Source organism: Fusarium solani (assembly GCF_023522795.1).
Source record: "Fusarium solani strain SB1 chromosome Unknown bctg00000004, whole genome shotgun sequence".
Taxonomy (NCBI): domain Eukaryota; kingdom Fungi; phylum Ascomycota; class Sordariomycetes; order Hypocreales; family Nectriaceae; genus Fusarium; species Fusarium solani.
The window spans coordinates 1,507,605-1,521,315 of record NW_027072152.1 but is presented as its reverse complement, the minus strand read 5'-3'; the positions used below and the strand labels follow the sequence as shown (position 1 = coordinate 1,521,315).

The window sequence follows — 13,711 nt, the reverse complement described above, 5'->3', positions numbered from 1 at the left end:
ATGGCCGAGCACCTTACCTAAGCTGTCTCCAACGCGCACCATGAATAGGCGGGGGGCGGTGTCGATTGGATGAGACAGCTGCACGTGACTAAAGCTAAGCGCCCGTAGGCTAGCCCGATTTAGCACCATGTTTACTTGGGCCAAAACACGACCAGAACTGTCGTTGCATCCATCCCACCTTAACTTCTGCCAACGTCCCGTCCATGACGCTCGCCTCGAGATATCTTTCACATATTTTGAGGCCTCAACATTCGCTATCGTCGAGAATCTTTGCTATTCATCATAGGCACCGTCAGAGGTTGCTTAACCCAAGCAAAACATCAACAAGATGAAGGCCAGGTCCAGCGAGGTATGGCAGTCTCACAAGCTATCACGCAGCCAACCCAGACCCAGTGCTGACGGCGACATGGTAGCGCATTGCTCGGATCAACGAGCTTGAACTAAAGCATCAGGGCAAGAGTCACCAGATGGACTTGACCAACCGCGACGAGCAGGCTCGCCTTCTGAAGCTTCGCCTGTTGACCTTGCGTGACGAGAATGCATTGCTCAAGGATCGACTGATCCAGCGAGATGCCATGGTCAAGCAGCTCAGCAAGCAAAAGGAAGACTCACATGCCGAGCGAAGTGAGAACAAGAAGAAGATCGAGGACCGGGATGTGCGACTGATGAAGCAGGACAAGGAGCTGGCAGCTCTCCAGGTAAGACGCGTGGGTATTGAACACCTGGACTTTACTAATAGCGACATAGATGGAGATCGCTTCGCTCAACGACTTCAGACAAGAATCGAACAAGATTTTGCAAGAGAAATTCGCCCTCAGCCACAAGTTGGATCAACTTCAACCCGAACTCAACCATCTCAAGCAACAACTCGAAACCCATCGCGCCGTTATCGCCCAGAAGCAGGACCTTGAACGCCAGGTTAGCTCGCTGGAGGTCGAATTGGAAAACGAGAAGCGATCGAAGAACCGACTGCAGTCGAAGACCCGCGACGATGATCAATGGAAGGATCAATTCGAGGAAGCCAAGAGAGAGCTGGAAAAGACCAAGAAGGAACACAGCCGGGAATTGAGGGAGGTTCGAGGTGAAGTCGAAAGACTCGAGGGCCTCCTTGAGGAGACACGAAGCAAGCGAAAGCATGCTCAAACAGACCTCAAGAATACACGAGCCGAACTCGAGGTCTGTCGCGCTGAGCTGGAGGCTGCTCGCAAGGCTGCGCAGAGCAACAAGCCAGCCAAGAAGACGGTTACCATGAAGGAACCAGGCCGTAAGCGACGTGCCCAAGATATGAGTCTCGAGGATATCAGCATCGGAACGCCTGGTCCGGACGAAGCAACGCTCAAGCGACCGTTTAACAAGCGCGGAGCTGAGCACGCCCTGGTTGGAGAAAAGTCAACATTCTCGATCACCCCATTCTTGAACCGCACCAAGAACTTTTCAGATGAGCTTAGCGAGATCCAATCACCCACGGGCAATGCTCCTCAGGCTTCCGAGCCCATCGTTGACCCTGAGGAGGATGTCGACGAGGCTGACGAGGCTGTCGAGCCTGCTCAGGTAGAGCCTGCCGAAGATGTGATGGCCCTAGGAGGCCATGCTGGTGTTGCTAGTGATGTGGAGGACGCCTCGGCCGCCAAGGGACGAAAGCCCAGGGGCAGACCAAGGAAGGCTCTAGACGACGCACCCACGACCAAGAAGAACATGCCGGTCACAGCAAGAGGAAAGAACAAGGCGGCGAAGCCTGCCAGCAAGTTAGAGATGGTAATGGAGGAGGTCGAGGCTGGAGAACAGGAGAACAAGATTGTACAGATGCCGAAGAAGGTGCCGGAGCTGAAGTCGAAGGTGGCTGAGCCCCTCTTCAAGCCTAGCAACGCGGCTGGCCTCGATGCCGATGGGCGGAAGAAGAAGCGCAAGATCCTTGGTGGCTCCAACAAGACGCTCTTTGATGAGGAGGATGGAGAGACGACGGTGCCACGACCTGCAAAGATTCAGCTGGCACCTGGCCGCAGACTCAAGGCACCCTTGGGGGGTGCATCAAGCGCATTTGGCGGTGCGACATTCTCACCGTTGAAGCGGGATAGACGTGGTGTGGGTGCGAGCTTCTTGCAGTAGTGATGGGAACGGACGATATGACATTGTCCTGTGGATGAGCATTGCATGACTGGCGTTGGAATGAAGGTCCCTGGCTAGGTGTTGGGCATTGGGTTTGATTTCACGGAAAGGCGTTTGGTAACTGATTTTAACTGGAGCTCACTGAGCATGTTTTCCTTCATTTCGTCCCTTACAATGATTATATGTAGTGAAAGCTCTGTATACGACCTTTGCCCGTGATTAGCTGTCTAGGTATGTACAGTTCGTGGATATATCTAGGTTGTATCAACTTCGTGATCGATTGATTGGTCTAGGTTAGTCAGACTTTGACGTTGAAAAACTTCTGTTGTTTACTCGCTTCCCACCAACAGCATTCATCAATGACACTGGATCGCTACTCAGAAACAACTCTCTAGTCTTTTTTGTTCTTTTACGGAGAAATATTTAGGCCAAATTTCCCCCGGTGGCCTGTTCTGTCTCTCTTACCGACCTTGAAACCAATCACTCTCCTGATCAACCAGATTCATATGCAATGAACTGTCGGCTCAAGCCTTGCTTCTTGGGTATTGGAGGCCTGACCAACCTCCAATTCCCATTTGCGCAAGCAACTAGATGCCCCGTTCGTTGGTCCTCGTCGGGTTCCCGCTGGAAGCAACGTCAAGGCCGTGATGCGTACGCCAGGAATGCCAAAGTCCAAGGCCTCAAGAGTCGAGCAGCGTTCAAACTTTTAGAGGTGTGTACCCTGTCGTTGGAAATAGTCCCGGGACATGGTTCTGATTAGGAAAACAGATGGATGCCAAGTACAGGCTGTTCAAGAACAATGGGCAGACAGTTGTTGACCTGGTGAGTTTGTTGATTGGAGCAGTTTGTCGTTTTAGGGCGAACTCGAGCTCATGCCATGATAGGGATATGCCCCCGGAAGTTGGTCACAGGTCAGCCTTTCTCTTGCAGGTGTTCGTGGGACTTGAGACTTACTGGATTCTCCTAGGTCGCCGTGGATAGGACAAGACCTCATGGTCGAGTCATTGGCATCGACCTCATCCCAGCCCAGCCGCCGCAAGGCGTTGCCACCTTCCAAGGCGACTTCCTCTCTCCAAATGTCCAAGAAATGGTCAAGAACTTCATCCTCGACACTCATAAACGCCCTCCGCCACTGCAGCACGAGGCCGGGCCGAGTGCCTCTGACGAAGTTGAGGCGTCGGAAATTGACCGTCCCAGCTACATCGACATGGAACGGCACGCAAGCTCTGAATCTGGATCCTCAGAAGCCTCAGAGTCAGGCACATCGAGTCAACGTCTTGTAGATGTTTGTTGGCACCTCCCTTGCTGTTATCTAGGCCTCTGTACAATCCTTACTAACCGCCTATACAGGTTGTTCTAAGTGACATGTCAGCACCCTGGGACCAAACTTCCGGCTTCTATGTGAACAGCTTGAGTAATCCCTATCATAGGTTGATGAACACGAGCGGCAACGCCTTTCGAGATCACGCCGGCAGCATGGTGAGCAACACTCAAGCTTCCCAACAACCATAAAGGATACATTGTTGACCCTCGGCCTATAGGATCTGTGTGCCGCCGCTTTACAATTTGCCAGCGATACCCTCAGGTCTGGCGGGCACTTTGTCTGCAAGTTCTACCAGGGACCTGAGGATAAAGAGTTCGAGAAGAAACTGAAGACTCTGTTTGCTAAGGTCTTTCGAGAGAAGCCAGAGTCTTCAAGAAAGGTATGTGCAATTCATAAGTGTTACAACAGCCGCGAACCATGTTGACAATCACAATAGGAGAGTCGGGAATCATACTTTGTTGGGCTACGGAGGAAACCAGGTGTTGTGATAGAGCCGCCCTCCCACATGGACGAGTAGGATGTTTATGGCCCTTGTAAGATATATGTATCGCTGTAAGATAATGGCATACGGTTGTTAGACTTCATTCACTGGGACAATGGTACGATCAAGGCGGCAGCAATCCGCGAGAATTTCATTGATGAATTTTGTGATACCTAGGCACGCCAATTCCATGTAAGACCCAGTTGCAAGCCGAAAGACGACATCAATTGCCTCATAAGCTGGCCCAAACTCCACCCAAGGCCAATGATTTTCTCCCACTTCACGCTTAGACCTTGAAACCGCGCGAACGTCTTCGGCCACGAGCACGCTCGAACTTGCGGCCCTTGGACTGGATCTTGGGCTTCTGTAATGGTTGTTAGAGACTGTCACCCATGCATAACCACCGTACGCTCGTACCTTGTGCTTGTGGGGGCCAAAGCCGAAGTGCCTGACGGCCTCACGGGCGTTCTTGGGGCCACGGAGGATCAGGGTGTTGCCACCGGTGGGGGCACGGAGAGCAAGCTGATCCAGGGTGATGGCCTCACCACCGGCAGCAGTAATGCGGGCGCGGGCGGTGGAGGTGAATCGCAGGGCAGCGACGGACACCTTGGGGAACTCGAGGAGTCTGTTGTCATCGGTGACGGTGCCGACGATGACGACGGTTCGCTTCTCACCCTCCTTGTTGATGTTGGCGACAATTCGGGACAGGGAGACGGGAGGGCGGTTGATCTTGGACGTAAAGAGACGTCGGAGAACAACCTTGTTGAAGGAGGCGTCAGTTCGGCCTGGTGATTTTTTCTGTGGTTAGCTCGTGTGCTCTTCGGTTGTGTGGGATGGTGCGGCAAGGGTGGACGTACGAGCCAGGAAGCGGTAGAGCTTCACCAAGAGCTTGAGGTAGACGTTGTCGCTCTTGGGGGCACTGCGGTGAGTGCCCTTCACGTGGTGGCTGTTCAGATCGATACCTGTGAGGTGAAGCCATCGTCAGCCAATTGGTTCAAGCATGCTCAAAAACGGGCAACGCTGTCTTGCGCTTTCGCGAACAAGATGGTGCCTTGGTCGCAGAGAGAGTGCACGAATGCACTCTCTCTACTCGCATACAGAGGCTGATGTTGAAAAGCTTCACGTACCCATGGCGGCGGTTGTCGCTGCGAAATTTGGCGATGTTGGGCGTGGAGTTGGATGCGACAGACAACCCTTCCTTCACCTTTCGAAAAATTCAAGGGCTTTGGGTTGGTGGGGCCTAGCCCACAGCAGGAGCGAGCAATTTTGGGGCGGTCAGGTGTGGCAGTTAGGGCACTATTGCGTGTCTCGTGACCTGTGCAGCGCTGTGAGCATTCGCCCCATCGAGGTTAGCGTCACCAAGAGCGGGAGCTAGCCCCATCCCTTCACCTTCCCCTGGGTTTCACACCGAGCTCACCGACCTTCGCCCCATCCCAATATGGAGACCATGCATGATGCAAACTCATTGACAAGCAGCACATGTGAAGATACCAAGAGTGATAGCAAATCCTTCATTTTTATCTCCGCAACCGATCGAATGTTCAAAATAACTGGTGGCGGTTCTCATCTATTGTCAAATGCCTTGGTATCCATCCTCATGCGGCAAGCAACCTCCGTAACGTCTAGTAACACAGCACCCACTATATGAATCGGGCTGCCGTCATCTCAAATGCTGTCCCATGACTGTACACGTCTACCTCGCGTCTCCCGTGGTCGCGCCATTCCCTATTCCTTTTTGTTCATCCCCCGTACCGGCCGTCAAACCCAAGCAAATTTGGAAAAACTCCCTGTCTTACAGACTATGCTCACACACTTATACACACAAATCACAGGGAGTGTGGTTCAGCATCGGGGCCGAGGTTGACCAGGAAGTCGCGTGTCATCTCGAAACTCAGCCAACTCGACGCCATACTGGGGGCCACCTTGAGAAGGTTGGGGGCAATTCCTTTATAAAGACCTTTCAGTCCTTCTTGCATCACGATGACTCGGATAGCATCTGTGATACCCTTGTATTGGTAACCCATGCCTGACATGGTGTTGATCTGGAACCGACGGCGCAGGACATCACTGCATGCGGAGTCAATAATAGTTCATATCGCTTCTTTGCCGAAACTTACAAGGGATAGGTGCAGGTTTGTGCTACGGCTCCAGATATAGCACCGGCCAGCAGCTTCCGGGTCGCATTCGGGTTTTGCTCTCCTTCCGGCGTCAAGTATTTTCGAGCTGATTCATACACCATAAAGTTGAGACCGACCTGAAGCAATTAGCGTTGGCTTGGGAGATCGAATGGCTGAAACATAGGACTCACATATGGTGCGACACCAGCAACAGTGGGAATAATACCCCGATACAAGGCCGACATTCCTCCCTCAGTCTTGTACATGGAAACCAAGGTCGTCCACATGCCAGGCAATTTATCCGGTCTCTCTCCTAGCTCGGCAAAACTTGCAGACTGGATCGATAATCGAGTTCGTACAATATCGAGGGGATATGTGAAGACGACCGAGGTGATGCCGGCCACGCCACCACAGATGAGGCGCGAGAGTGGTGACAGGTCAGCGCCTGGATAGTGCTCAAAGATGTTCTGGGTTGTTGTCAGTAGCTGACCACGACTTCTCGTTGGACCTTGTCATTATACGTACTCGCTTGTAGAAGTTGTAGCTGCTGAATTGGACAGCCGAGTATGGCACAATTCGAATGCAGTTCGTGCCATTGCCGCGCATAAAACCTCTCCAACCCTCTTCCCTCCACATCTTGGCCAGCGCCTTTCCTACTGAAAGCTTATACGCATCTCGACCAACGCTCTGGACTTGCATGAGGATCTTGAGTCGTTCTAGGGGGGAAACGACGGTTCGGGAAACGGCACCGGCGACACCGCCTGCGCAGAATGCGGCGATGACTGGTCGTGAGAGAGTATCCTGGACCTGTAGGAGACGGCCAGAGGCCACAGGCTCCGAATTGACCACTTCTGACCCTGGCTGAGAGCTCCAAAGTTAGTATGGCTTCGCTGAAGCAAAAAGTTACCCCTGGCGAGCAGGAGGACAGAGCTCTGGTCGACTAGTAGGCATTGACATACGGCAGACATGGCGGCGATTGGCCCTAAGGCGTCGTATACTAGGGCTCGGTTGCAATTGAGACGAGACGAGGCTCCCGTCTTGGTTGGATGAGTATGGGGTTCGCAGTTGCTGGTAGGCTTCCAATGTCGAGCAAGATTGGGCGAGCCTCAAGGCTCGGGTGAGGACCACGAGTGTCGAGGGTTTGCTCCTCAGCAAGATCCAATCGAGCGATGATATCCCCAGGTGTTACTGTGGTTCGAAGGACGACGATTGCATGCTGGGAAGGGGAGGTAAGAGCCTGTCGGCAACCATCGGTGGAGAACCGGGATACGTCTGCGCCGGGACCGACACGCGACGGGGCGTGCGGGCGGGTGATGGGCGGGCCGAATCGCAGATTGCACGGCAGCTGTCGCCTTTTAATGGACTCGCTGGAGGGTGCGGGAGGGGATGTAATCGGACGGAGAGGGTGTTCGGTGCCGTCAGTGAGGAGGCGGATGGGGCGCGTGAACCGGCGATGCGGATGACTTCGGGGCGCGCGTGGTCCCCCGGTTTCCGCTCGGGGGAAGCAAGAAAGGACCTGGAACGCTTAATAGTGGGGGGAGAGGAAAACCTCGCAGCCAGATCAGGCACTCTGGCTCGTGTAGGGTAGCCAATCCTGTACTGTATACATCCTGGGGCTGGCTGAAGGAGGCTGATCGGGCTGGGGTGAGACCCGAGGTTGACAACAGATCAGGTTGAATGACTGCAACTTGACACGCGCACAACGCAGGCGATCTAGAGTCATGCAGCGGCCTGCATCAGCATGCCACCAAGCTTAAAACACAATGGAATTCTGGCGACAGCGTATTACTCCCCGTGGACGGACAGCCCGAGGCGGCGATCTTAGTACTGTGTACCTGTCTGCCTTCTCCATCGACTCGGAGAGGCGTCAACCTGATGCCGGATGTCGCCAAGCCCACAGCCATCAACCACACTGTTTTTGGCTAGACACAGGGACAAGGGGAACATGACAGGCCCGCAATGTGACTGGACGGAGAGCAATGCGCAACAATGGAACCAGTCATATTCTGAGGTCGCATCCAACGTCATCACGGCGGTTTGTATCAAAGAAAGCTGAGTCAATCGAGGAGTTGAGCAATACAGATTCGTGACCCGTTGCGCTGAAACATGTTACAGTATAAACAGTCTAAACTACCTACGAATGAGTACTACTTCCAAATGAAACGCGCCGTGGCGAAAACCACCAGTCTTGGAAAACAAGGTTACCCTACCCGACCTTGTGGTTGGCGTCGCTGCTTGTACGCTACCATGCACCCGGTCGGGGTATTCAATCAATATTAAAACATCTTGAACCTGTCAAGTGAGGGAAGCAGCCGAGGCCCAGTCAGAAAGCAGAAACTTTTGCGTGAAGAGCCCGGCCAATACCCGGCGGGCCTTCCCAATGCTGCAAGCGACAAGATTACTCGGCGACATCGAGGTCGTCATGGGCAGGAGGGGGGCTGTCCAGGGCTACGTCTGGGGTCAGCATGGTATTTACTTGATGTAACAGAATACGTACGCTTTCGCTCGTCGCCGTTAACACCGTTCTCCCTTCGGTCACGGTCATCGCGCTCATCCTTGGAATCACGCTCACGGTCCCTAGAACTTGTGTTAGCAAATCTTTAACATAAATGGATGCAGTAGCCAAGTGTAGGCTTACCGGTGGTCGGGGCTGCGGGAGCGGTCCCGATCGCGGCGGCTGTCTCGGTCGTAGTCGCGGTCTCGGTCACGTCGCTCGTCTTTGCGAGGCGAGTATTCGCGGGTGCTGCGACGAGGGGAGGGCGAACGTCCCCGTCGGGGAGAGCGGCCACCACCACGACGGTCCCGGTCGCGACCGGACTCGAAACGCCAGGATGCGGAAGGAGGAGTGCGGGCCCACTATGTAGATGTCAGCAAAGTTGTCCAGGAGCGGGAAGGCTGCAAAGTGTTCCGAGAAAACACACCTCGATCTTCAGGATGTCGTCGCGGCCAATGCGCTTGTTGTGCATCTCGTGGTAAGCATCATCGGCATCGCGACGATCCTCATACTCGACAAATGCGAAGCTAATGGCGGATACAGTTAGTGGTGCAGAGAGCGAAGGGAGTGAGAACACCCACAGACGGCTAGACGTCGACCTAGGAGCTGGAATGTCGCAACGCACAAGGCGACCATAGCTGCAAATAAGTATGTCAGTATATGCCAGAAGCACAGCGTAATCCAACAAAACGCCTTGGGGCCCCCTTTTGAACATGGAATGCCATGTGTATTCTCGCGCCGATGTTTGAAAGACTCGGCGTCGACTCGAACGAAAAGCGACTGCGCAGTGGACGAGCGGACGCATCGACGGAACGTGACAAGAGAGGGGAGCATGCAAGGCTGGGGACGTGGGCGCGTGCGGAAACGAGAGGGCGAGGGCGGGCGCGAGGACGACGATGGACGGCGAGGCATCATTTCCCAGGCAGAGACAGCTTTACAAGCTCTCTAGCCTAGGACGTGGATGCGGACGTGGGTTCGCGCGAAAACGAGAGGACGTGGGCGTGGACGAGGGCGTGAGCGTGGGCGTGGACGAGGTTGACATACCGTTCGAACTCGTAGGCGAGGTCGCGAGCGCGGGTGCCGTGGCTAAAGCCGGTCACGTAGAGAGTGGTGCCACCGCGAGACATGATGAAGGTGTTAAGATGACGCTACTGAGCGACTGGGGGAGGGGAACCGATGAAGCAGTTCCGAAAAGTCTTGGGGAGGAGATGATTGATGGAGAGTGTGCTTGTTGGTGATGTTGTATCAAAGTTGAACGTGTGGTCACGAGGTGTTGGTAAGGCAGGGAAAGTTTTGATCCGCAAGCCGGATGCTGACATAATACGTTTTTGCCTGGACCAACTCTCGGACAGTCCGTGAGGCTGGAAGGGAAGTCACTCTGTAAAAAAAGGTTAAACGCGACAACTACCTACTTACAAAGAGAAAGCAGAGAATCTGGACACGGGAAAGAATGATGGCAAAGCCTTATTGCCAGTCTCTCGTTGACTTCCTGATATAGCTATGAGCGGGCGCAGAGGTGGTTAGGTGCTTCTTAGCTCCTGTGGCTCACTGCCCTGGTCAGGTCAACCGACCATCCGTGCTACAGTACTCTTCAGCCTTGCGCAGCCTCCAACTCCTTGAGCGAAAACGGCGAAAATGGGAGACAAGGGATATATCGAGCTGATGACATTGAGGTGTCTGACATATATGGAGGCCAGTGGCACACAAACCCAATGCCTATCTACCTCGGCGGTTGCCCCCGATCTTAAACGCCGGAATGCGGAGCTGATGTCGCCGGGCGACCGCGGACCCGATATGAAGTCCGGACTCCGACGGCCATCTAGATGCTCATGGAATGGAATCTGATAGAGATTTGACGGGACATGCTGCATCTTGGTATGAGGTCATAGGTTCCTCAATACACGGCGAATCGGGAATCTGAACAGGGTCCTTCCTTCGTCATGTCGCGTCACCTCACACCAAGGGTTGGTCAGCAGGTGAAGTGATGAGGTGCAGTGAATTCAGTGCAATTGCATGTGAGGTGAAGCAGCCTCGCCTTTGGAATCTCTACAAAGAAGACCGAGGCAGTGGCTATTATCGCTCGGCGCCCGCGCGCTTCGTACCACCGGGATCCAACGCTCGCCCTCCGAGCGTCCCGGCCATCTGCAAGCCTGATCCAGGCAAGGTGAGGATCCAATACCTCAAGCAAAATGACGTGGTGTGGAGGTTAGTCACATAACATTGGGTGATATGCCTGACAGAGGTAGAAAGTAAGCATATCAATGCTATTCTCATACGGCATCCTCGGATTGGAAATGCACGAGACCAGGGTTCTCAACCAGGTTACCGGTGCCCGCGTCAAAGCCTAAGACCGACCACATGCTTGATCGCCAGCCGTTGCATCCGGCGAGATTCAGAAGCCGGCCATCTTCGGTAGTTATTTCAGGAGCCTCATTGCCCTTCGCATCACTTCCATTTCTCCTTGCTGGGATTCATATCATCATAACATCCGATTCTCACTCTGACAAGATACCTCGCCTCCGTTGCTTCATCATAGAAGAACTTCTTTCGAGTCTTCATTTTTGCCTTTTGTTCTACTTATCACAAGGATTACAATTTCCCCTACGGCACGTTTCTATCCAAGAGACATGGCCTCCCCTCTCACTCCCGGGGATGCCCCGCTCTCCGGCCGGGGAGCCGGAGCTGCCGGCAAAAGCCCCAGAACACCGTCGCCGACCATTCAACGACCACCGCCGAGGTCGCTTGGGGATGCGCTGCGGGCTGCTGGAATGACCATTGATGGACCCAGTACAGGGCCCGGTTCAGAAACCCCAAGCGAAGAAGATTACGAGGAGAATATTCGACCAACCCTGGCAGAGCCTCACGTTGTCCGACAACGTTACACCCGTCGCGGTCGGCAACGAGCAGAAACACCAAGTTTCTCAGCAGTTGATTTCAAAGACATCAATAAAGATGCGAGTTTGCGATTCTCTCGCCGTGACTCTGGTATTCATATCGTCCCAGATGACGATAAGAGCCTGCAGCAGTTGTTGAAGGCGAGCTCTCAATGGACACAAGATGCCAGCCCAAAGCGTCGCCCGCGCAAGTTTGCCGATCTCGTCTTTACTCGCCAGTTCTCGGCGTTTGACCGTCAAAACCCATCCTCAGTCAACAGCCCATTCCATGGCTTTTACACGCTTTTCTGGCTCGCTGTCACACTCTACGTCTTGAAGATCTCGGTAGAAAACTGGCAGGTCTATGGAAATATTTTGGGAACCAGTGACATTGTGGAGACCATGTTCCATCGAGATGGTGAGGAGCTGTTGCTTTTATCCTTGATTCGCGACTTTGCTAACTTTCATACCAGTGATTCTGCTTCTGATTTCTGATGGCATCATGTGTGCACTCACAGCAGTGACTTGGCTCATCCAACGATGCGTGTTTGCCAACTACTTGAACTGGGACGGAGCTGGATGGGTCATTCAACACGTAAGTGCCGGCATATCAGATACCGAAACATCGTTACTGAGTCTCATAGATATGGCAAACTCTCTTCATCGCAGGTGTGGTTGGTTTGACACTGTGGCGTGATTGGCCATGGACACATACCGTCTTCTTCGTCCTGCACGGCATTGTCATGTTGATGAAGCAGCACTCTTACGCTTTCTATAACGGCCATCTATCTACAGTCTACAAGAGCCGCATGGCTCTTTCGAAGAAGCTTAAACAACTCGACCTTGTACACCCGGCGACAACTCCTTCGCAGACTGAGCCCCCTGCATCCGCCATTTCAACACAACATCTGAATGCTCCCCCATCTGCCGAACAACGCCGAAAGTCCATCTCGGGACACCAAAACACAGAGGAAAGTGACATTGACAAGATATCACGGGCTATCGCGTCAGGTGAGCCCCTGGATGATGAACAAATTGTCCTGTTTGAGCGCATCATGAAATGGGAGATTGATGCCCTGTCCGACGAGCTCAAGGGCACCGCCAGCACAGCCGATAAAGCATACCCACACAACCTCTCCTTCATTGATCATTACAAATGGATCCCGCTTCCGACATTGGTGTACGAGCTCGAGTACCCGCGGTCAGACTCCATCAGCTGGACCTATGTGTTTGAGAAGGTTGCAGCGATGATTGGCGTTCTCTTTGTCATGATCCAAGTCTCTCAGCATTCCATGTGTCAGTCTTGTATGCCAGTGGATCGAATTAATATGAACTGACAAAAAATTACAGATCCTGTCGTCATGAAGACAGTAGAAATGAAGGAGAACGGCGTGCCCCTCTTGGAAAGGTTTCAGCAGTTTCCCTGGCTCCTCAGTGAACTGGTATTCCCATTTATGATGGAGTATCTGGTTAGTTGCAAGAGTATATCAGACTATGGAAAGAGACTGACTGTAATAGCTTGCTTGGTACCTCATTTGGGAGACTATCCTGAATATCCTGGCCGAGTTGACCTACTTTGCCGACCGAAGCTTCTACGATGCCTGGTGGAACAGCGGTAGGCCACCCAGAGTCCATATTGATTAAGAGCACAAGGTCTAACATGAAAATAGTATCATGGGACCAGTTCGCCCGTGACTGGAATCGACCAGTCCACATCTTCCTTCTCAGACACGTCTATCACAGTTCCATATCTTCTTTAAAGGTCAACAAGCACACTGCCACTCTGATCACATTCTTTTTGTCAGCTTGTGTTCATGAGCTGGTCATGTGGTGCTTGTTCAAGAAGTTGAGAGGCTACCTCTTGTTCCTCCAGATGTGCCAACTGCCGGTGAGTCTGCCTCATCTTTTTCCAAGGATGTTAACTAGTACACTTGCTGACCCCTTATCCCATAGCTTGTGAGACTGAGCCGCACCAAGTGGCTACGGGGACAAAAGACATTGGGAAATCTCATATTTTGGTTGGGTATCTTTACGGGGCCAAGCTGCCTATGCAGCCTGTACTTGATCTTGTGATTGAGGGCTGCACATAGTTTGAATGACTGTAGCAACCCTTCTAGCATGGTGTTGGAAAGGCAATAGAGTGATCACGGCAATTTGAGTTTATAGAGAGCAATGCTATCTAAAAAACAAAATACTCTTGGAATGATGTTGGATAATGGTCGGGATACCACTGCTTTCCACGAGAAACCGCTGCATCAGCGGATAGCACTAATATACTCACCAATTTTGACTGTTCATTGGCAACACTCAGAATAT

General features: G+C 52.9%; 5 protein-coding genes across 5 annotated transcripts; 2 read left to right on the top strand and 3 right to left on the bottom strand.

Annotated features, from left to right (window-relative positions):
• Positions 1–328: 328 nt before the first annotated feature.
• Positions 329–3,947, top strand: MRS44_007545 (uncharacterized protein; the record flags this gene model as incomplete). The annotated part of the gene is made up of 10 exons (XM_046276034.2): positions 329–349; positions 453–698; positions 748–2,086; positions 2,607–2,818; positions 2,875–2,928; positions 2,991–3,017; positions 3,074–3,391; positions 3,457–3,585; positions 3,648–3,809; positions 3,867–3,947. The coding sequence occupies 10 exons, from the start codon at positions 329–331 to the stop codon at positions 3,945–3,947; spliced, it is 2,589 nt and encodes an 862-aa protein (XP_046134453.2).
• A 250-nt stretch (positions 3,948–4,197) lies between these two features.
• Positions 4,198–5,042, bottom strand: MRS44_007544 (uncharacterized protein; the record flags this gene model as incomplete). The annotated part of the gene is made up of 4 exons (XM_065620573.1): positions 4,198–4,275; positions 4,329–4,696; positions 4,769–4,873; positions 5,039–5,042. 4 exons carry the CDS (start codon positions 5,040–5,042, stop codon positions 4,198–4,200), a joined length of 555 nt encoding a protein of 184 aa, XP_065476645.1.
• A 695-nt stretch (positions 5,043–5,737) lies between these two features.
• Positions 5,738–6,996, bottom strand: MRS44_007543 (uncharacterized protein; the record flags this gene model as incomplete). Its single annotated transcript, XM_046281100.2, has 5 exons — positions 5,738–5,978; positions 6,029–6,165; positions 6,220–6,495; positions 6,554–6,889; positions 6,988–6,996. 5 exons carry the CDS (start codon positions 6,994–6,996, stop codon positions 5,738–5,740), a joined length of 999 nt encoding a protein of 332 aa, XP_046134454.2.
• Positions 6,997–8,426: 1,430 nt separating this feature from the next.
• MRS44_007542 (uncharacterized protein) lies at positions 8,427–9,649 on the bottom strand (the record flags this gene model as incomplete). Its single annotated transcript, XM_065620572.1, has 5 exons — positions 8,427–8,476; positions 8,526–8,605; positions 8,667–8,884; positions 8,950–9,160; positions 9,567–9,649. 5 exons carry the CDS (start codon positions 9,647–9,649, stop codon positions 8,427–8,429), a joined length of 642 nt encoding a protein of 213 aa, XP_065476644.1.
• A 1,500-nt stretch (positions 9,650–11,149) lies between these two features.
• Positions 11,150–13,539, top strand: MRS44_007541 (uncharacterized protein; the record flags this gene model as incomplete). Its single annotated transcript, XM_065620571.1, has 7 exons — positions 11,150–11,813; positions 11,869–11,990; positions 12,040–12,691; positions 12,746–12,864; positions 12,914–13,010; positions 13,066–13,283; positions 13,513–13,539. The coding sequence occupies 7 exons, from the start codon at positions 11,150–11,152 to the stop codon at positions 13,537–13,539; spliced, it is 1,899 nt and encodes a 632-aa protein (XP_065476643.1).
• Between the last annotated feature and the right edge of the window lie 172 nt (positions 13,540–13,711).